General features: G+C 34.7%; 2 protein-coding genes across 3 annotated transcripts in view; one reads left to right on the top strand and one right to left on the bottom strand.

The window, feature by feature from the left end:
* The window catches only part of LOC129002864 (dual specificity protein phosphatase 22-like), a 67041-nt gene extending 66108 nt beyond the window's left edge, over window positions 1-933 (bottom strand). Inside the window, exon 1 of the mRNA XM_054430964.1 lies at window positions 872-933. Coding sequence (XP_054286939.1) covers window positions 872-892 — 21 coding nt within the window. The 5' untranslated portion in view covers window positions 893-933. The remainder of the gene's footprint in view (window positions 1-871) is intronic.
* A 3954-nt stretch (window positions 934-4887) lies between these two features.
* Window positions 4888-22778, top strand: LOC129002900 (ubiquitin carboxyl-terminal hydrolase 36-like). 2 transcript variants are annotated; one of them, XM_054431016.1, is made up of 15 exons: window positions 4888-4993; window positions 5792-5949; window positions 7719-8228; window positions 8730-8805; window positions 9579-9695; window positions 10943-11051; window positions 11512-11579; window positions 12355-12589; window positions 13138-13357; window positions 13746-13833; window positions 14263-14476; window positions 15228-15572; window positions 17989-18242; window positions 18432-18547; window positions 19397-22778. In XM_054431016.1, the coding sequence occupies exons 3-15, from the start codon at window positions 7737-7739 to the stop codon at window positions 19601-19603; spliced, it is 2541 nt and encodes an 846-aa protein (XP_054286991.1). In that variant the 5' UTR covers window positions 4888-4993; window positions 5792-5949; window positions 7719-7736; the 3' UTR covers window positions 19604-22778. The 2 variants fall into 2 exon arrangements, with proteins under 2 accessions (XP_054286991.1, XP_054286992.1); XM_054431017.1 differs by lacking the exon at window positions 15228-15572.
* The last annotated feature ends 237 nt before the right edge of the window (window positions 22779-23015 follow it).

A 23015-nucleotide genomic window follows, 5' to 3' on the forward strand; every position in this document is an offset into this window, starting at 1 on the left:
TTTAGCAAATTTAAGGCATATTTTTCTTGTGCTTAAGTTAAACTAGCCTTAGCTAAACTAGCATATCATGTATTTTCAGTGTAACAAAAAAAGTCTTAAAATTTCTTAATTGCTTTACTTTTTTTTATTGGTATCAAAACTATAACCATAGGGAAATTTTAAACTATTTCAAATACAAAGTACACGAACATATGGTTGAAAAGTCTTAACGAACCTAGTTACTGTTCACTGGACTGTTTTATGGAAAAAAATCTGTATGAAATATTTTATTTATTTTTAACGGCCAACTTGACAGGCAGCCACGCTATACGAATTTTAACCTTTGTCTCAGGCTTATTGTTATCTTTACTATTGTAGCTGGTGATGCACATCTCGGTGTATATTTTATCTAAACGTGAGTGTAAAATAAAATGATATGCCTTTTGTTGCTTGATTACTGGCTAAGACACGATTTCCCATTAGCGCGGGATTACAGTGCATTTGGAGAAGTATTATTCAACAGTTTTATAATTATTAATATTGTTGTTATATTTTATTTTTTACCAAAAACTGTTTTTATTTGAATTTCCTTATGATATTGGTATTACCAATTACCATGTATAACACTCTAACAATAAATGACAACCTTCCAGGTCTAAACAATCACTCTACTGTCTTTCTGATCAATACTATTTTCTGATATTTTAAGAGCACTAAATTCAACTATATTTAAATAAAATCAACCTTCAATAAGGTGCATTTCATATATTTCACAAGATTGAAATTAAACTACAAACAATTTACATGACATTCGTTCATAGAGTATCAGAATGCTTAATTGCATAGAAGAGTAATCGGTTATTTATTTACTCTGTGCTATCATTGCCATTACCTTGTTCATGCCATTCCCCATGGCTAGGAGGGAGGAGGGCTTGAGCCCCTCACATGACTCGATCACGGGCAAGCACTGACTGGCTATCTGACTCACTGCACCCGGCACCAGTGTTACCACAACACTAAATTTCCCGGAATTCCCCATAAAATCCCAAACCACCCGGTAATTTTGTACAAACCCACTTTGCCATTGATACAGTCCTATTATTTAACATTGACAATCGAAAAGAAAACTTGAGCACTTTTTTAAATAGCTCATTCTCTTGGGGTTTTATTGCTTCTTCTTCTTTTTTTTTGTTTGAAGGATTATTCACTTTGACTGATTAGTAATGTAAAACATACGACGTTTCGAAATATGAAATTGGCAAACACTATGTATGAGCATGGGCGTCCACCAATATGGGCAAGGAATTTACCCTACGTTAAAAAACTGTAACAAATAGAAAAATTTTGCAAACAAACATTAATAACTTACATATTATATAAAGCAGATTTAATTCTAAACTTTGTAAAATCAACAATTTTGTACTTGATTTAAAATATTTTCCGGAGGAGGGCCCTGAATCCTACTTTTTACGGTGGGTTATTCCGTAATCCGTACCCTCAATTCCCCTTTAGGGAAAATTTAGCTGGACGCCCATGGGACACATGACAAAATTAGTACCCGAATTTAGCCAAAGCTGGAAAATCACACAAGAAAATCCACATAGAGAACTGTAAAGTGGTCAAAACAAGAAACAAAAGTTATTAAATAAAACAACGATTGATACAAATTATGACATACAAACATAATGGAAACAATGGAGAACATCGAAACTAGGATCGAAAGTGACTACGATACGAACACAAGTTTAAGATAAGAAAATATATGAGGGTTAAAAATACATTTTTAGGGTGATGAACAATACTTCTCCCCGTACTGCACGATTCTTTAAGTTAACTAATTCACAATCTGAACTTTTGTGTGAAATTTCTGGGTTTTCTCAATACGTAATAGCTTAATAGTCAAAGGTAATAGCTACAAGAGACGTTAATCGTAGTAAAATATGCAATGAAATAAACACATATATATTGTGATAACGACGCGATTTCTTTATCAGAACTATTTTTTCTCCTGTCTTAGAAATATGTACACCTGACGACCTCAATTCCAACCGATTTTTTCCCCAGGCCCAGGGTTAAAAAGAACTATTTTAGCCTGGTAACGATACATGTATGAAGCCTTCGTTACTTGGGTGTTCCTCAAGTTCAACGGGAAAATGAGCTAGGATTGCAAAGGAACTGTTTGTCAGAGTGATGAACTATAATTTTATTTCTTACTGGAGGGGATAAAATTATATTTTGTGCAGTTTTTAACGTTGAATTAAATTATCAATGCTTTACGAGATAATTCCAGCCTTTATGCATCCAAAATATATGTTTTTATATGTTATACATTAAAATTATTTGCAATGAGTGATATCTTCCCTATCCCCTGATAAAATTTACGGGGTTTTCATTTCTTCTGACGGTTTTTAACCTGCGAGTGTCAATGATTTCACCTAAGTATAAATGAGTGGATAAAATAACAGCTCTTTAAAATATCCATGAAAAAAATTAAAAATCTTATCAAACTAATAATTAATATGTAGCCAACGTGAATGTGTTACTGACAATTAGGCTACGCTTGTAAATTAAACAACTCTCTATTTTATGAGATTACTGATTTCAACATATTTTTTCAACTAGCCAAATTTACAAACACATTTTTGAAAACTAATAAACATGCAATTGAATAGTGTCTCTACAAAGCCATGTGATGGATTTGTTTTGATTGGCCGGTCCTAGCAGTGTTGCCAACGCAGGGAAACGTGGTTTCCCTCCCAACCCTTCCCCACCACCAGGTCCTTTGTTGTTCCAAGTTGCTAGGGGCCGGTGTCAAAGCTCACAGGGAAATTAATTTATCGGAAAAATCGTCGCCTTTGAACTCTTTAGAGTGTTGTTCATGGAATCAGTGTGTTGTTAAACTGAAATAGAATGTTTTACCTTCGTGTTTTATAGAATATTGAACCTTTCTATGTAAACGTTAGGCATTGATGGACTGTTTTCTCATCGAGTGAATCTTAATTTTGATTTCGTAATCACTGGGACTATGAGTGACTCGAAAGTCAATCAGGACAGTGTTAGCTATATAATACATTTATTTATGTTTTGATAAGATTCAAATCTGTGGTACAAACACAGTTTTGAGATCCTATTAAATTTGTGATAAATAGCAATTTTATAGGCCTACCATAATCTCAATCGTTTTTTGAAATTGCTCAGGGTATGTGATTTTGCTAAGATGTAACATTATTTGGCTATTTGTGAAATATTTATTCGTAATTATTCAGATTTTACTGCCTGAATCATGTAATCCATTTTACTTTCCATACGTTTGGTTGTATACAAAACGTGCATAAACTTCGAAATTAACACTCTATTTGATGAATAATATTCAAGTATTATAATTGCATCACGGGCACCATTTGGTGTATGGCAATATAACACTACCTAGGCCTATATCCTTTATTTCCAGTGAGAACCTAAATTAACAATTTCAAACAACAAATTCCAATGCGTTGGCGTGCCTCAGGGGTCAGTCCTCGGTCTGGTGATATTGCTTGTCTTTGTAAATGGTCTTCCATCAGTTGTAAATTCAGGAAACATTTGCTTTTTTGCTGATGATAATATGAAAGAAATATGAAACTAGATACAGTTCGTAATTCGTATTGTTAAAAGAGTTAAACAGTATTTTGAATCAGTATAAAATATTAAATGGCCAAAAGCTAGAATAAAAGTCAACAACTCATTTCTTGTTCCTAAACTGAAAAGTCAATATAATAAGCAAATAAGTAATGTATTAGGCCAGATCAACATATACATTCATTAGCTAAGTTAAATTAATACTTAATTGATTAAACATCTTGTTTATCTTACAGTGAAAATAACTAAAGTATTTACAAGCATTAACTACCGGTACAAGTTAATTTAACTAGTGTTTACAAGTAAAGTCTACCAGTTTTCACGGATGCTATACAGCCATATATCTATCAGGATGGACTATAGCTCACTTCTAAATTTACCCACATCAAGGCCACCCTAAAAAAAGTTTTTTTAGTGTGGCCTTGCCCACATCCTGTCTTCACAGCTTTGAAAATGCTTGTGGAAAAATGAAGTTGAATGACGGGAATGGCAAGGTTTGAAGTGTTCCGGAAAGAATATCTGTGGTTGACTGGAGTATGGAGTGGTGAAAGAATATATGTTTTTCTTAGCGAATGACGACGTTTCCAGAATATAGATGGATGATGGATGGAAAAGTTAGGATACTGAATTATCTGAATATTTTTTTGCAGGAGTGACGCTTTGGAAAGGAGAACACAATACGGATCGCCTTCCTCTGGAGTCTGAACAAAAATAGCGTCCTCTGTGTTTCACAGCCCCATACAGGAACGGCTGTGAAAAACAGAGCCTGGTGAAATGAAACACTGAGGCGGGTTCTTGCATAAAAAGGTGGCCGGTGGCCCATTCAGTAGAATCTTTTGATAAAAATAGACGAAAAGTCACACTGCTCAGCATATGCCCTAGATGTTTATATATTGTTTTGGCTTAGAACACAATATGTTTTGGTTTCAGTCTTTTCATAAACTTATGTTCATAAATTTAAATTTAAATTAATAATACGTGATTAAATGAGCAGGTGCACCTCCACCTTTAACTCCGTAGGTGTCACCTGTTTGCCATGTTAGCTAAAGGGACGACAGGCTCTAAACATCACTACTTGCAACGTTGACAATTCTACCTGGCCGTGGCCTGGAGTTAAAGGTGGCCATGCTACTAGCCTCGTGTAAACAGGGCTTTATGGATCAGACAGAGGAAGACAGTTGCAAAATTAGTTCTGTCCGTTTGTTAGGTTATATAAACTTCATCTTGAGATATATATAAGCAATGGCTTTGATGTAGATTTATACATTCACGCAACTTTTTATATAGTCTTTCAAATGTAACCTAGCTAAATAAATAATCCAAAGGCAGAATGAAAACACGGAAGGCAGACGGTTCGATTTCTCCTTTTTTCTCCCCCACTAAATTACTACAGTCAGTGTTGCCAGGTGTACGATAATTATCGTATTTGTACGATTATTTTGCTCCTTCCCCATAAAAAATAATTTTGAAAAATTGTACGATAATTTTGACGTTGTGTACGATTTTTTGTCATAATGTACGATTATTTTTTGGGGGCTGGAAAATTAACTATTTCATATTGATTATTATACATTTAAACACGTTTCCCACTTTTAATATATGGAAAAACAGTAACATCACTTCGTTGCTGTTCGATCTGGCAACCTTGCAAAGCCATCAGCTGTGTTAGAGAGGGCACATTGGCTACCAACTTAAGTGTTTATAGGAGAATTTTGAGAGAAGTTGGCCGCCATTTGTACTAGGGGTAGATTACGTTGTACCTTCAATTAATTATTGAACTCAGTCAGTACATTGGCAGTAGGGGAATGAAATAATGCAATGAGCTGGTTGATTTTTCCAGTTGAGAACGGAACGAAAATACCATCATTTTACAGCGTTTCAATTTTTTTCTAGCAGAGATGCAGATTCCGTGTGACGTGTGTGTGTGATAAGTGTGCTGCCTCCGGTAGAATTTATATTTTTCATTTTTCTAGCTCAGTGGTAGACATAGTAGAGCAAAAACGGTGGGTGGCAGAGACAAATAGAGTAAAATTTCGGCCATTCCATCATCGACTTGCTTGTTTTACATTATAATAATATTATTATAAAAGAAAATTGTGTGTACGATAATTTTGCCCCAAAAACGATAATTTTGGCCTGCTTGTACGATAATTTTCGCCGGCAAATCTGGCAACACTGACTACAGTAGTACTAGTAGTACTACTACGTTAGTAAGTTGCAGAACAGTACGTCCGCCCGCACTTTTCCTTTTTCGCCGGTGATGTTTTCTGTAGAATAACTGAATATCATGGTGTGTTAAGTGAAATGTTCTCTCTATTTAACTTCATCCAGCGTTGTGTTGCTGTTTTCAAGGTAATATTAGCTTATTACAAGAGTGTTCAGTGTAGATATAAGTTGGTTTCGTGGCAACGTTGGAGTCGGCTTCGGCACGGCATTCAGTTTCCTTGTTGCCGCAACCAGAAAGGCAGATCATTTTCAAGTCACCATCTATGACGTAAAGTTGTTCTACAAAATACCCAATAAATACATTTATTTTAATTTTACAATATATTCGTGTTAATTGTGTGTCTTCAAAGTTAAAATTATAAGGATTTAAGAATTTCAAGCCATGTGACCAATATTAGGGTCTAAATGGCAACTGTCCTAATTTTGTCCATAACTCCAAGGTTGCGTTCTGTTTAATTAAGTTTGAAGTGAGACACATAACTATTTATGCAAATCCCATTTGATTGTCTCATAAAAATGTTTTTGTTTACAAAATTGCAGTTTAAAAACAAAACAAAGAAGTGACAATTAGGCCTTAGTATTGAACTTTGGTAGGCCTTAGTAACTTAAACTTACTTAAGTTAGTTTGTAAACACTGGTTTGATTTAGGCATAGGCAATAACTTAGTTGAACCGTAGTTTAAAACATTATCTTATTGATGGAGGTGTTAGCTTGGCTAATTCATAGGCCGGATACAAATAAGAAACCAATATTTATTTATTCTGTCAAAAATAGTCAAGGCTCTGGCCCATGTTAAGTAGGCCACTCTCATAGGCTAGGCCTATTTAAATCTTAGGCTATCTATCTTTAGTACAAAATCTCTTCAAGCTAGTTTTTAACTTAAACACTGAAACAGAGAAGTGTTTATGTCGCAGGTTGGCATCTTGATATAAGTTTAACTCAGGTTTGTTAAGTAGGTTATTTTTATGGTATAAGTAGCCTCTGGATCACTGATTTTTACAACAAAAGGTTTAACTTAAATTACCTGTAGTGATCTTAGATTGTTGTTGGTTGACTAACTTACAGCTGTTTATAAACATATCTTCAGGTCAAATGTTGCATTAAGTTATTTATACCATGGAATGGTCGTCATGAGGTTAAAGTTCACAAATAACACTTAAGGAAACATTAAAACATTTATAAGGCCAATAACACAAATACATAAAAAAAAACAAGACATCAGAAACACGTCCGGGGCCGGTAGAAGGTACTTAGGTCATGACTACTTATGGTTCCTTCTACCGACGCTGCACGTGTCCGATGTACCGTTTCTTATGTAGACCTAGGCCTATTTGTGTTTTGGCCAATTAATGTTTAATGTTATGTGTAGGCCTAAGTGTTATTTGTGAACTTTTAACCTCATCACTACCATTCCATGGAATAAATCAATGCAACATTGACCTAAAGATGTGTTTGTAAACACAAAACAGCTGTAGTCAACCAACTGACTTATACAACCTAGGATCACTTGACGGACATAGGTACCGTAATTTAAAAGTTAAGCCTTTTGTCGTAGGTTAAGTTAGTTTTCCCCCAAAATAACTTACTTACCTAGCCTTACTAATTTTTATTCCATGCCGTTTGAACTTGGTAACTTTATTTAACTTTTCAAGACTTAACTTAGCCTAACTCAGTTTTGAAAGACTCCCTTCTCCAATTATTTAGCAATTCCCTAGCAGTCTATAGTAAACTCACCTATTCATTTTTCTATGTGCATCGGGAACTTTTTTTAAAGTAGGCTAATAGCCACAGATAGCCATGGAAAAGGTTTCTCACTTGAGCTCGGCTAGTGTAAGTAGGCTAACTTTTTCATTAACTTAACAAAATGTTACTAAGTTAATTGTTGACATTTACAGGTGTGACTATCTGCAATCATGCCTGCCTCAACAGGAGATCCTATCAGCGCAGCGCTCTCACATTCACTTGCTGCCAGTTCCAAGCTCTCGTCAGACAGTGATACCTTGGATACCAAGCTAATAGGATCGACAAAGCGAGTGTTACTGACTGAAATAAAATATGAGCAAACCAGCACTTTTAACAGTAATCTAGAAGATTTGAAATCTAAATATGTAGTTTTAAAACCCAACGTGAACTCTGAAAATGGTGAAGTAAAGTTGAAAAACGGTTTACCTAAGCCAGCTCTGAGTGACTCTAAACCTCTGCAATCATCGTCAGTTTCTAAAGCTTCGAGTAGTATAGTTAAGCCTTCAAGTCCAGCGGGAGTCAACAAGGCAGTTTTACCGTCACCTAAAAGAGTGCTGTTCGATCCGGAAAAGATTCAGCTAGGATGGCAAACAAAGACAGTTCCTGTTGGTGCCGGAATGGAGAATTTAGGAAACACGTGTTATTTAAATTCTACGCTTCAGGTAAATTTTGTTTTTATCTATATAGGTACAGTAACCTCCCTTTTATTAGTCTAGGCTATCATTCCACTGAAAACTCTTAATTAATCCCACAAATGGTCCACTATGCTTCAGTATGGAGTTCTTTTTTTAGCTGCTTGATTAGGCCTAATTGTTTTCTGGTCAAGCCTTCTGCTCTGTCCCGATAACTCAAATGTGATGTGCATGGAGATACCGTAGGGATTTTCATAAAATCTTCCTTTTATTAAAATATACTCTTGGGATCTAATTAAGCTATACCTAATTAGCCTTGAATCTGAATCAAAATGATTTATTGTTGCAGTATAAAATAGGCTGCCGGAACTTGCGATATTCTTACACACACATGATCTACTTGATTGCAAAAACATCCTTTAGTACTATTTGTTGAAATAGGCAATTACCTCATATTTTATAACTGGATTGGCTGGCAGGTCCGATGTTATCTGATTGCCATCTAAAATGAAGCATAATTTTGTGTTTTAGGCACTCTTCCATGTTCCAGCGTTTGTGAACTGGTTGCTAAATGATAAGGCCCACAAAGACAAATGTGAAGCCCTGAGTAAGTAACTTATATTGACGTAGACCTAGGTATTAGGCAAGTTTATTTGGATGATTTATTTTATTGTTAATGAGAATGAGAATGAGAATTGAGAATGAGAATGAGAATTTTATTTGGTCTTTTAAACATGCAGTTACATGCAATCAGACAAGTCATATAATCTAGATCTACTTCCATATACTGTTAGATGTCCTTGACATATTTTTTAAAGTAACAGTATAGCCTAATTGCTTTAAAGCACAGAAAACGTACTACTATAACCCAGAATGCCAACCGCATGGTAAGCATGGCAACACTGGTGGCGCTGCCTACGGATTGACAGGCAAAGCTCTCTCAAACCGCTTAATGCTGTTTACCATGCGGTTGGCATTCTGGGTTATAGTAGTACGTTTTCTGTGTTTAAAGTGAGAATTTAGTTTCTTTATAATTTATGGGCGTTACCAAAGATAGAGCTGAAAATATAGTAGCCTAGGTAGGCTAACATAGCACAAGTCATATCACTCCATTCACCAGCCATTTGTCATAATTCAAGATACTTACGTAATCTTAAACTTAAAACTTAATTGCAGTTATGAATTAGGCTCTATCTAGGCTACCAATACCAATCGCATGGTAGATTCTTGCTCTCAGTAATATATATATTTTATCTCACAGAACTAAGATTTTACACTTAGTTAGGCTAATTTACTTCCAAGACGTTTGATTAACTCAGAATAATTTATTAAATATATTTTTTTAAATGGGATTTTTATAAAAAAAATCACCTGTTCCAGATGGCTTAACACACACTGACTGTTTAATTTGCGCGATGCTGAAAACACTGAAATCATCCTTGGAAAACAGTGCTTCAAACTCCATCAGGCCACATTTAGTTTATAATAAACTAAAATGTAAGTATCACTTATTTTATACTTGCTATGATTTTTTTTCTTTTTAAGACATCTGTTGTCTTGGGTTGATTTTTAACTATTTTTAAATTGTTCAGGGTGTCTACAAAGGGTTAAACTTTCTTACCCTATAGCTATTTTTTATCCAACTTTAAAAGTACCGTAGTTAAAGTAACAGTAAGTTTTACAAGTAAGTTTTAACAGTTTTATGATAAAGTCGTCAAGAGTTGTAGTAAACCTAGGCCTACCAATCAAAGTTTTCAAACTGTAGTAAAGACTTTAGTGAGTTTAATTGCCTGAACTCCACATTTTTACTCAATAGTAAGTTAACTTACCAAAGTACAAACAGTGTTATGCCATCCTCTCTTGTTTTGGAGAACCAAACAGACCTAACAAGTGGTAATCTACTGTATAGGTGTAAAAGAATCAACTTAAAACATGTACAATCTTTAAATATTTCTTACAAATCTATATTTATGTGTTTGTATGATATGACTGCCTCTTCCATCAGAATTCTGTTACTTCTGGTCCACCTAACCAGAAGTAACAGTAACAGCAGTTTATGTTATGGCAAAGAATGCAGTACTTTTTAACCCTCCGTCGGTCGCACCTAATCTATTAGATACCCCAACATGAAAAATTCCCACCACAAAACACTCCCCACACTCCTCAGTGTCGCTGTTAGTGTCGTCCCGTGCACACATGCCTTGTTTTGCTCCGTTGTATCTGATAGATACAGTGCAACTGGTCCTATTTTTATTTTTTTGTTTATCTCAAAATAAAAACGGGACCAGTCTAGTTTTTATGTGATATGTCTCTGTTATATTTCTGTTATATCATACAAAAATTAGATAATTCCATTAAATATAAAAATAAATGAAACTGATTAATTGAGCAAAGAAAACGTTGAATTCAATGTTACATTGTGACGGGCATGGTCGTACTGTATCTAATGGATACACTATACAGGAATGTGTATGTTTGGACAATTTGTTTTTTTCTAATTGGTAAATGCTTTGACTGTGTTAAAATATATGAGTGAAATCTATGTGTAAAGAGTTGTTATATAAAGTAAATTAAAAATTAAGGGGGTAAATATATGTCTAAAGTAATCAAACACAATTTTAAGAAAACATGTACGGTATCTGAGAGATATAGTGCGACCGGTCACGTTAAAAAATAAGGGGTTGAAGTTAGGAAGTTAGCTGATGTGATATATCGCATGTCTGATGTGTTGTGTTCTTGTCAAGTGATTTGCAAGAGGCTTATGCATGGTCATCAAGAAGATGCTCACGAGTTCATGAGGTATCTCATTGAGAGCATGGACCGTTCCTACCTTCGCATAATGCAGGCTAACAAGTAAGTACTGTATATATATTGTATACCTACCCTTTATGGTATCTTGGTGGTGTGATGTTCAAGATTTGTTTTTTTTTAAATTTTGTTTAATAGTTCAAAACTAGACCTTTTGGCTTTAGTCATGCTTTAATGATCCTGACAATTTTGTCCTCTCAAGTACCCTACCGGACTCCTGCGGGCTCAATGTCCCTGGACTACCATCTAAAAACCCCCTCATTTCCTAGGACTAGCCTGAAACAGTTTAGCACATTACTATGGGCATGGCTTTTTAACTATGCCACTAGGGCTTCAAACTTATCCTAACACAAAATTTGAAATATCTACATTTCTATTTTACTATGCTACTTACCCAGTTAACTACCCTACGTTATAAAGTAAAAGTAGTGAAGACAAATTTTGCATTGTTTTTATTTGAAAATTAGCCGTGAATAGTAAACTCATCAAGTTATTGTGTTTTCAGTCTTGACAGCTACAGCAAGGAGACAACTCCCCTGAGTCAAATATTCGGAGGCTACCTCAGAACAGAAGGTAAGATATGAATTTGTGTTAACATGGATTAAGAGCCCTCTAATTCAATTTGTTTATAGCTTGTTTAGTTTATTAGTTGTTTGTATAAATTAACAAGCATTGTATAAATCAACTAGTCATTGTTGTCCGTCATATAACTGTCAATTAAACTACGGACATTTTAAATAGGCCTAGGGTTGACATTTGACAATGTGACACATTCAGCCAAATCTAGCTTTTCGGTGTTGTAACAAAGAAACTAGGCCTACATAGAGTTTAGCGTATCGTAGGTGCAAAGAACCGGAGTGCAAAGTCATTTAGAAATGAAACCTATGCAATGTGAATCTATTGGAATTAAGACTATAGGTTTTGCAGTTTAACGTTATTCAGTCGTCCAATAAAGGCCTACAGATGCATTTGACAGTTGTTATTAAGGCCGAATTGTGTTTTGTGTTCAATAAACATTATTGTCAACACCTAAACTGATCAATTTGAACTGCAATTTTGTCTTACTTCAAATAGTCAAAGGATTTAGGTACTTAATTTGCTTATAGGTTTGGATTTATTTTTTTTATTTATTTTCAAATGCTTTTTCAATGAAATCCAGCATTTCTAGTCAAACTAAAACCTTCCGTCCCAAAAGTGCCCTTTTATCAAGTCAATTGTATTTCCTTTGTTAGCTAAGCTTAATTCAATTTGTGTTTCCATTACGCTTATACATTTGATAAGTGAACTGGGTCAGATTGTAATAGCGTGTTAAAATACAGTAAGTGACATTTCGCTACGGTTTGTCTAGTGAGATGTTTGGAGTGCCGAAACATCTCGCTGACGTTCCAGCATTTCCAAGACTTGCTACTGGACATTCGGCAAGCCACCACTCTCGACCAGGCGTTAGAGTCGTATTTCACTTGTGAACGTCTTGGCGACGGCGACGAGGCGTACAAGTGTGAAAAATGCCACCGTCGAGTTGCTGCGACCAAGAAGTTCACTGTTGAAAAACCACCTAATGTCCTCTGTATACAGCTCAAAAGGTGAGGACTGGGTTTGCTGGTATAGGGTATGCCTTGGATTGGAGATTATCAAAGATCCTGAGAAAGTTAGATCCTGAAGGCTCATAAATGCACTGTAATGAAATGGACTGTAAAGATCGTGTAATAGGCCTATCGATTTTTTTGTCGTAGAGTTAATAGATTCTGAGAGTAGATCAAAGACAAGTGTGTGTATGGTACCAAAGAAAAAAGATTGAAGACGTTTGATTGTTTTTCTGTTTTACCATCTTTATATTTCTAAAATAAGAGGAAATAAAAAAAAAAAAGGAATAAAGACCCACCGACCAATTTCTTTTGACACTATTATGTTTGCTATTCTCACAATAATCGTTACATGTTCATTAATCCCACATTTTCAATAATCCAGTACCGCTAATCCATTTGGGATTAGCTATCTTCTATTGTAAGTTAGTTTGCTCCCGATTGCCACTTTTACTTAAATCCTATGGAGTGGAGGTTTTAGATGACTGACTTTTATTGTGTTAATGTTTCATTACGGAGACAGTTTTAATGGTGGTTTTGTTTTACAGGTTTGGCATCACCGGAGGCAAGAACAGCAAGCACATACAGCTGCAGACCAGCCTAGACCTGACCAGGTTCTGGGTGCACCAACAGAGTCAGCCCGGCGTCAGACTCAACTATCGTCTCGTGTCACTGGTGAATCACATCGGACCATCTACTAACTGCGGACACTACACAGCTGTCGGCCTCGCCTCCTCGGGACAGTTCTATCTGTTTGACGACAGTTTGGTAGGTTCCCGGCTTGAAATACATGACATTGTCCATTGGGGCAAAAATATTATTATAGTCATGTTAGGTTCAAAAATTAAAATTAGTTGCCATTCAACCTTTTTAACAACTGGAAATAATGTCTAACATATTATGTACATTTATAAAACATAAATATTTTTTTCTACCTTCACATCCTAGTAAACTAGGCTCTTTTTCAGAACCGTTAATGTTAATTATAACTTCAGACTTGGCTTGAACTTTATCTATTTCAATGTAATATCACTTCAACTTGACATTGCTTTGTATTTTCGAGTTGCACATATTTTCAGTTTTTCCTGCAAGGGTAGTATCAAATGTATCATACATTGGTTGTTCGGTTGTTGAATTAATTGTTAACTGTTTACAGGTCAGACTTGTGTCCACTCATTCCGTCAGTGGCAACAACACGTACATAATCATGTATGAGCTCACCTCACCTAACCCCTCCCTAAACAGTGAGTATGCCTTCAAAACATTCAGGGTTATATTTCTATAATTAACCTGTTGACGATTAAATTGTGTCTTGGATTTTGTCCAAAAGCCTTAAGGGAAAGTCATTACTCAAAGTAAACACAAACAATTGTAAACTGCAAGCATAGCATAAACAAACACTTGGCTGAATGATTAACCTCACTAGAGGTATCACAGTTGTGCAGTACAATAAATTAATTTTAAAAAAATCAGACTTCTTATAAAAAATAGTACACCAATTAGGCTGAAAGTGTCTTTTCAACCTTCTGTCAATAAATTTGAGATTTTGGCTCAAAGAGTCACTTCAGACCCAGGTGATGAAACTGACAGTTTATTATATTGTCAATTGGTAAAGTTCATTAGGTACAAATTACAAAATTCACTGTAATTTTAATAGTTGAGATGTTCGGTAGGTGCAGCCAGCAAAGTTTCGCCACCTAACGGAACTTGCACGGTGACCAAGCCTAGCCAGAACACAAGCACGGTGGTTGGTTGCAGCAACGGAATGCGACGTCCGATATCTCCCATCACCAACGGAACCAGCAACCATTCACACTCCCAGCCCACCACGCCTCTCAAGTCGATGCTCGGCTCTCCTCTAAAAACGGCAAACTCTTCTAACGCAAAGTAGGTTCATCTTTGCCTTCAATTTACTCTGGAGATAATCCTATACCGAGGCTATCCCATCGTCAACGGAATGTGCTGGCAAAAGTCTCGGGAATTGAATTAACGTTCGTTGTAATTGTATTCTGACGATGGATGAAACTTTTGAAGCCTCAAGCTGCGATGGGATAGCCGATAAGATTTCCTTTTGATACATATAACTTTTTAAAAGTACATTTGAAAGTTTTTGGAGTTTTAATAATGAAGTTCAAATGTACAGGTGTAAACTGTAGAAGTCCCGATGTTTACTGGCTCCTCACGGGAATTGAAGAGCCTGCCAAATCCAAGGTCAGTGTAACGGGTTTTGGCAATATAGACTAGTTTACAAAATCCGCAAATAGTACAAAATTTTACATTTTTATATCGAGTTAAATCTTCAATCAAGAGGACTTCTAAACTTTTATGTACTAAAAGGAAATATTTCACTGTGCTTTGATGGGAATCATACATTACTTTGCAACAGGTATATTGAAAATTTATGTCTTAGAATTTTGGTGAGTCAAACATTTAGCTCTTTGATTCATTCTTTGTCTTCAGGTAAGGCTAGTTTCAGGTTGGAGTCAAATTGAAATCACATATTTCACTTGAACAAGTCAAAACTTTTAGAAACCAGTTCCTTAATGATTGCAATGCAGTACGGAGTGAAGCATGGTAGACTGTCCACTGACAGAGCTGCGACAGAGTAGGGAGACGCTGACATAGTTCTCTGTTGTAGGACCAGTGTCTCGTCACACAAGAGTCTCGTCCCCTACTCAACAGAGTCGAGCGACAGTGAGTCTGAACCGGCCACTTCCAAAAAAGCCGCCGTCACCCTGCCTACCTCGTCGCCGATAAAAAACGGATTTGCGAAAGAAAGTTCAAGTTTTGTGAAATTTAGTAACTGTTCGATCGGCGCGTCGCCGAACAAAACTAGTACTCGTAAAAGTGATGAGTGTAAAAGTGAAGTGGTGGTGAACGGTTGGCACGTGACGGAAGTGGTAGAGAAAAGGAGCGTGGCAAACTCATTGTACAACCCTCCGCAAAACTGGGCCGTCATCTCTGTTGACACAGCTGCTGCCAAGTAAGCAAACATGTTCATTTGGTGACTGGAAAGTTGTGTGTTTTAACATGGGCACTTGTGTAAAATTTGTTGTTGAAATAATACATTCATATAAATTAAAATACTCTAATGCTAGATCAAATTTTAAAATAATATTTGTCAGTAAAACTATTAATCACGTCACTAACGCTTTCTCTTTGTTGGTTGCTGTTAGTTTAAGTTTTTTTTACATCAAGAGTGTTTTTATTTAAATATGAAAAAGTAGCATGTATTGCTTATTGAAGAAAGTCTACTAGTAGGTAGTAATATAAAACAAGAATATAACGTAAGATGAGAAACTCCTTAAAAAGTGTGATCCTAACATTACAACCATTAATGGGAAACGTGTAGGCCAACCGACTGATGTTCCTTGCTCGTCTAAAACATTTGTCCTCAGATGAGTTTAAAACTTTATTTTAGATGCAGAAATAAAATTTCACTTTAATGACATTAAAACTGAAATTTAACTTGATAAAATTATATATAGGCCAAAACACAATTGATATCATGACTTTTGACTAGCGAACTACATAAAAATATTTTCTTATTCTTTTCTTTTTAATAAATACATAAAATCATTTCTATTTTAGGGGTTTGGCAATACACACTTATCTATGATATGCCAACTGTTTAATGAATAAAACCTTTTTGAGGAAGAGTAGGGAAAATGCTGTTACGCACACAGGTGGCCAGCCTGATGTAGTGTGAGACTGCGGTACCCTCTATTCTGTTGGACACAGACCTGGGATTGTTTGGTACATTTCTTCAGGTCAGGTCAAAATGTGACCTAAACCCCTCAGGGCACAATCTCAGGCATTTAGTTATTTTTAGACCTATGCCTCATCCTTGTCGAGGCCAAGCTTTTTTGCACATCTTCTGTGGCACACGGGTCCAATTGTTCTCACCCTTCGCCATAAAAACTCTAGGACTTATAAACAAAATTTAGAACACCCATTTTTTTTAAGACAACGCCACTCTGAACCAAAAATATTTTTAATTTGTTTTTAATAGTTTATTAGGTTCTACACCAAGTTTATATTTTTTATTTTTTTACAGTTATTTGAATTCCTATTCCTGAAGTTTTTTTAACTTACTTATTTAACTCCTTCATTTTGAGGTGCTGCTCCCTGGACTACTTAACAATCATACTATTTCTTTTTTTGCCAACATAATCCCTGGAATTACACGTGGCAACAAGGTATTTAACGTCTATAAAAGTATTATGCAACTGTATTTCTGGGAAAGCGAGAGGCTCATTATGATTTTTTAGGGATAAAGGTTATGGTACCTACCTGAGAAAGGATCTTTTATTTTTCCAAGTTAACAGCTGAAACCAAAGAAAAAACACTTTCTCATTTAAGCTGTTTCCTCCACAAGGCAACAGATATTTTGTTTCTTGATTTTTTCAAACTGATTAGGCCTTCTAAGCTGTATCTTTCTCGTTAAGTATTTAAGAAGTTAAAAATGTAAGGATGTAAGGCAATAAGATGTAAGATATATAAGGCAGTAAGTAAAACAACAACTAGTCAAGGAAAACCTAATTTTTCTTACCTTTAATTATTATGACCTACCATAGTCAGTGTTTAAATAATGTACAAAAACATTCTTCGCCACACAGATTGTACATAGCACCCACATGTAAGGAAATTGCTTTATTTAACAAGAAAAATCTTTTGGAGACAATGGTGCATTGATTTTTGTTGCATTTGTGACTCCAAGCTCTCAATCAAAGTAAACATTTTCATTTTTATAATTTGATAAATGCTGACATTGATATGGATGGATTTTTTAAACATAAATTGCTAACCTAGTAACTAGTATCGTACAAACACACACTAAGTCAAGTTAACTTTCCTGAAATACTATTATTAAAGACATAGCACAACATGTTACCTTAGAAGAAGAAAACTGGAAAACAAACACAAGATTGCTAAAATACTTGAGGAATTATTTACAGTTTATCATAATAATCATGAGACTGGAGACAAGTGTATACCTAACTTCACAACCAATAACTATGGTACTTCCACTAGTTTCTTTACATGGTGTGATTTACCCAATCATTACAATAATAATTCTATCTAGACATCAATATATAATGACGGTCAACTTAATACATCTTGCTCCAGCTCCCATTTCAAACTTTTTCCAATTTGCATGCCTTGAATGAATGAATAATAATAACATTATCTCACAGGCATTGTTGTATGTTTTGAATGGCTAATCTCAACCATGTTAAAAATGAAATTTGGAAATTCACTTAAAGGTTTTTAATCTGTTCTTCCTTCAGCAGACGTCCGCGAGAGTCGACAGTGGGTCCCCTGGATTGCTATAAAAAGGATTGTTGACCATTTTCTTAACATTCACTTATAATTTTGCAATTTAATGTTTTGTTCAGATCCGCAGAAAAAAACGGAGAACCTAGTCAGCTGAAAGTGGAAGAATCACATAATGGCATCAATGGTAAAGATCACAAAAAACCTGTGGAGAACGGCCATAGCACAATGAGTAACGGTGATGAACCGAAGAAGGCCACTAACGGATCTGTGGAAAATGGACGAATATCTAACGGAAAGAGTTGGGACGGCTGTAGAAACAATTCCACAGTTGACTACCTCAAGAAAAATTCACACCAGGGCTATGGTAGAAATGGTAAGTCTAGTTAAAATATTCCATTTCATTAAACTGAGCAAATTACATTTTTATTTTACTTAAGGTTCTCATACCCTTAGCTATTGATACCTCTACTAAATTAATTCATGATGAGCGTGTAGTTTTATGGTTCGAATCATTGTTAATAGGAAACTGGGTCACAAGTTTTCATAGGAAATATGTTTTCAGTAACAACATGGAATGGGGGTAGAACGCAAGTAGACGAAGAAGCAGAAATGGACAGGCTACAACAACGTAAACGCTCCTACGATCAGATGTATGAAGATGAGATGGATCACGGGAAGGTAAATACTAGTAGTCATGTGTTCTCAAATTTTTTACTTGTGTTTCTAGTCTGTTAGAGCTGTTTAGAGATTTATCTACAAAACTCAGTCAGCCATACTTAATTCGTTTTCTCGAGATGTACTATTCATTTAGAGTAAAGGTGTGCAAGCCTGAGATTTCCAAATCAAACTTTAGGAAAAACTCGAGCTCTTTAATATAGGCCTAATGGATTTGACCTCCTCTAATACATGGCCACGGCGTTGGTGTGTGGCCATGTCGCACTCACATGGTACTACAGGATTAAAAAACTTGTAAACATAAACATGTCGCTTAAGCTCTGTTATTAGTGTAACAGTTGTTACAGTATGCCGGGTCTGCAACGTTACCACTTTTGTCTTGGCCCGGTTTTGTATTAGAGGAGGCTATGATTTGACCTAATGCAGTATTAATAAGTTAGTTTGTCACAAAACTTATTTGCAAAATGTAATCTTGTGTTATCATGTGGAGTTAAAGTAAGCTACTTTAAAATAAATATGATGAAATGAACTGAGCTTAAAATAATATAACCTTATTTTATTTTCCTCAAAAGACACAATTTTCTCAAAATAAAATATATTTTTTCATCTTTTTTATGTAAAGTATTGTCTAAACTGATCAACGCATGTCTGATAATAGAGAAGTATAACCTGGATTCATGAATTGACTTTTATTTGGGTCAAGTAATCCAACATACATTACCCAACATTACCCAACATACATTTGGGTCAGTTCAGGCCCATACATGTCGAGCTATCAAGAGTTATCTGTGTGTTTTAACATGCTCTTAAAACTTATTGTTAGTATTAACTAATAAATTTCTTTACACCCAGGTGAAGAAAGTGAAAAACAACTATTACCAGAAAAACGACAGAGAGATTAACGGAAGACGGAATTACTTCCAGGAGCATCAAAACCACAAAAACAACGGTTGGTACAAAGATAGACACCATTTCTACCGAACCTACAGCAACAACCACCACCGTACGTACCAAAATAACAACAACAGACACCAACACTACAATCCTTGGAGACGTTGATTAGGGATAAAGTAATAGGAAATAAATTTTGTACCGTTTCAGTAGTCGGCCAATTAGTATGAATAAGCTTGAAGCTATTTAAAAGTTTTTCGATAAAACTTATGTTGTAACAACAACAGTTGAAAATGTACATATTAAGTAACTCTTTCAGTCATATTGTTTTACGTAAAGGTATTACTGAGTTAAAATAGGCTAAATGGTCATCTTTATCGTACTGAAGATTAGTGCAAATGTAAGTTTTAACAAGACAATATTTTTTAAACTATAATAATATAAATGTTTATTTGAAACACATTTAAAATTGGACAGTATAGTGAAATGTGCAAGGAATTAACTCTTCGCTGATTTGTATATTGAAAGTTACCAAAGTTTTTACCTCTTGATAGTTTTAGACTTCTGATTTGTTAGATAAATTTTCAGAACTAGGAATAAAAGGCAATTTGTTTAGTCTGTAATTAACACTGTGAAATCATTAATTTTAGTATATTAAATTGAGTTTAAAATCTTAGGGGTTATTATTTTTTGGTGTTTCACTGTTCTATTGTTCCTTTCTCAATTAACTATATTATAACAACTAACTATTATATTTGTAACGTGTGTACAAGTTTTTTTTATATGTGTCTAAACTCATAACTATTTTCTTTAATATGCATAGATTATTTTTTACATAAAATGCTATATAATTTGTCCTTGAAAGTGAATTGATCATAATAAAATACCAGTCCAGGTTTATTTGTTTGAACATTTTAAGGGTGCTACCATAGTGTATAATTAGGTTGAATAACTGAAAATAATACTTGTCAACAAAATGCTTGGGAATCTTGTATGAAGGTAATGTAAACTTATCTTAATATGTACCTATATCAGCTCAACTTTCATATTATAAATGCATTTCTATGCCGCCTACGTGTATCACTTGATATTTTCTTATTTAAGTGAAAGTACATTTTGGTTTTAATATCAAACTTTTTTCTTATTTAGGTTATTATTCAAGACAATTGTGTGGTAACATTTTTGTTTAGCTACCCAAATCGGCCAATGTTTTTATTTGAGTTTTGTGTTATTAGTTGTTACTTCCACTTTGTTCAGGACTTTTCATTCAAAGCCCAGAGATCAACAGCTGGGTCTAGTTTTTATCCAAAAGCTATCGACTTTTTTCAGGATCAAACTGACAAATTTTTGATTGCCATGTGAGCTCTATAACCTGGCAAAAGCTAGCTTACCTGAGATAACAGCCAGGGGTTAATAGATAAGAAAAATGAAGGTCACAAAAATAACACTTATAGGACTTCAAACAAAAGGTTTTAGAGACAAATGATTGTGTGAATGATTTTTTTCAACCTTCTCTCTGTAAGTTCTATATTAGGATTTATTACCCCCTAGACTAAATTTATCAGTTAAGCTGGCTGAACAATTCCATTTTGTTAAATCACTTAAGTCACTTGGCTTAATTTTGAAGTATTAATTCACATAAAACTAGTTCTCAGTGGACTTGCTCAATGTAAGGATGAGTAAAAATTTGTGAAATGCAAGATTAGAGGTACAGCTCACAAAAAATCACCCTTTCTACTTTCACTCAAACCATCTGCCGTTAGTTGAATCTCTCCCGCCAAAGCCCTTCCACAGACTGGTGGACGCTGCAACTTTCACCTGACTGATAAAGGATTCAAACCCTGTATTTACTCTTTGTCAAACCACTTGGATGTGGTCAGACTCAACGGTCAAACTTCCTATACTGGTAAACCCAAATCCCAAGTGTAGTTCCATTGAATTACAGATTGCAGCACAAGACCACTTAATACTTGCGTAGTCAGTCGTACTCGCAAGTGAAGGTTCGGCTATGTTGCTATTGATGGTCGATATGACCTTTCGAGACTTAAAGTATGCGTTGTCACTTTGGTCGGAGTGATTTAGCATGGGTTTGAATCCTGTATTGGTCAGGTCTGGTTAGCGACTCATAAGGAACTCCCTAGTCTCTGAGTTGGTCGGAGAGACCAACCTAAAAAAATATGCTGGCTTGAGTGAAAGTCGACTGGACATTATTAAATTGTGAGCCATACTTCCAATCAGGCGTTTCTTTGTACCCATCAAAATTTTTTAGATTCATAAGAATAAAACCAACCAAGCAAACTCTAACGTAATTATTTCATCCTAATACTGACCTATGACCTGGAAAGAATATGACTACCTAATCTTTTGATCGTGTCAGTGTTCCAGTGGCATTTCCTTTTGTTAAATAATCATCGAAATGTTGATTCTTTACTCTCTAATATTAACCTTTTGTTAGAAAGTATCATTCATTAATGACTTGGTGGCAATTAAGTCCTGAAAACATCCTTCTAAAACAAAACCAGCAACCAACATTTTCAAAATTTGATGTTCTGATAGTTAAACCTCATTGTATTTGTCTGCCGAAAAAATTCCACTGGATTGAACAATAAACTTATTAAGTGGTAAGACATTAACGTAAACATACCAATTAATGCATTGTCCAAACTAAATAAAGAAACTACTATAGTCAACTCAAACAGAACTGGCGGTTCAAAAATAACATCTGGTCTATTTCAAAACCTCGTCAGTTCTATTTGCTTTGACTTAGTTTCAGGTAATTTAATGTTCCTAAAAAGTATATATTCCCACAAATTTCATCATAAAAAGAGTATTTTTTGTGTACATCCTTGATTTCATTTTTCAACTATAAACTCGTAACTTTGATTATACCCTTAATGTTGCTTTTTTTTGCTTTTATCCATTGAAGCATTTACTACAAACCTTATAGTAGCCCAATATTGTCAAATTAAGTTATTATGCAAGTAATAGGAAATTATACAAGTTAATATTAGTTTAATTTGATAGGAAAGTACTTGTAATATCATTTGATGATTATTTGATTAACATGTAAATACCACTAATTTTTCAATATAATTTACTGTACTATAAAGGGATGTAAATATCATAGAGTAATTGAGTTTAGTTATTTTGGTTTGTTTGGTATCGTTTTTTGTATATAGTTGATAGTTGTGATATTTTTAGGTACAATTAAAAGAAATGGAAAACAATGTAGCTGGTAGTTGTGTTCTGTTACATTATATTTATTTTATATTCATGGAATCAACTTTGTTCTCATACTATCAGGAAATAAACATTTTAAATAATAGTTATGTGTTTTTTTTTACTTTGGTTGTGTGTTTATTTCTATAACCTTTACCCCTTCCGTGTCACAAACTCAAAACTGTCTGGCGATTTAGTTAATTTTAAATTATTTGTAAACTTTTAATATTTATGTCATATTTATGGCTCAAAGTGACTCTTCTCCTTGTATACTTTTAACGGCTGAGACAAAGCCGAATAGAAGAATAGAAAATATACTTTTAGTCCATGTGATGAACTAACTGTTTTGTCAATATTTTAA

Source organism: Macrosteles quadrilineatus, unplaced genomic scaffold (assembly GCF_028750875.1).
Source record: "Macrosteles quadrilineatus isolate MER2022 unplaced genomic scaffold, UCM_ALF_1.0 Scaffold_9__3_contigs__length_116548681, whole genome shotgun sequence".
Lineage (NCBI taxonomy): Eukaryota > Metazoa > Arthropoda > Insecta > Hemiptera > Cicadellidae > Macrosteles > Macrosteles quadrilineatus.

Bases quoted from the DNA above. Each gene is read 5' to 3' on its own strand.
- LOC129002900 (XM_054431016.1), top strand. From the start codon at position 7,737: ATGCCTGCCTCAACAGGAGATCCTATCAGCGCAGCGCTCTCACATTCA. The intron at 15,573-17,988 runs GTAAGCAAACAT...TGTTTTGTTCAG, and splicing joins GTTGACACAGCTGCTGCCAA to ATCCGCAGAAAAAAACGGAG. The intron at 18,243-18,431 runs GTAAGTCTAGTT...ATATGTTTTCAG, and splicing joins CCAGGGCTATGGTAGAAATG to TAACAACATGGAATGGGGGT.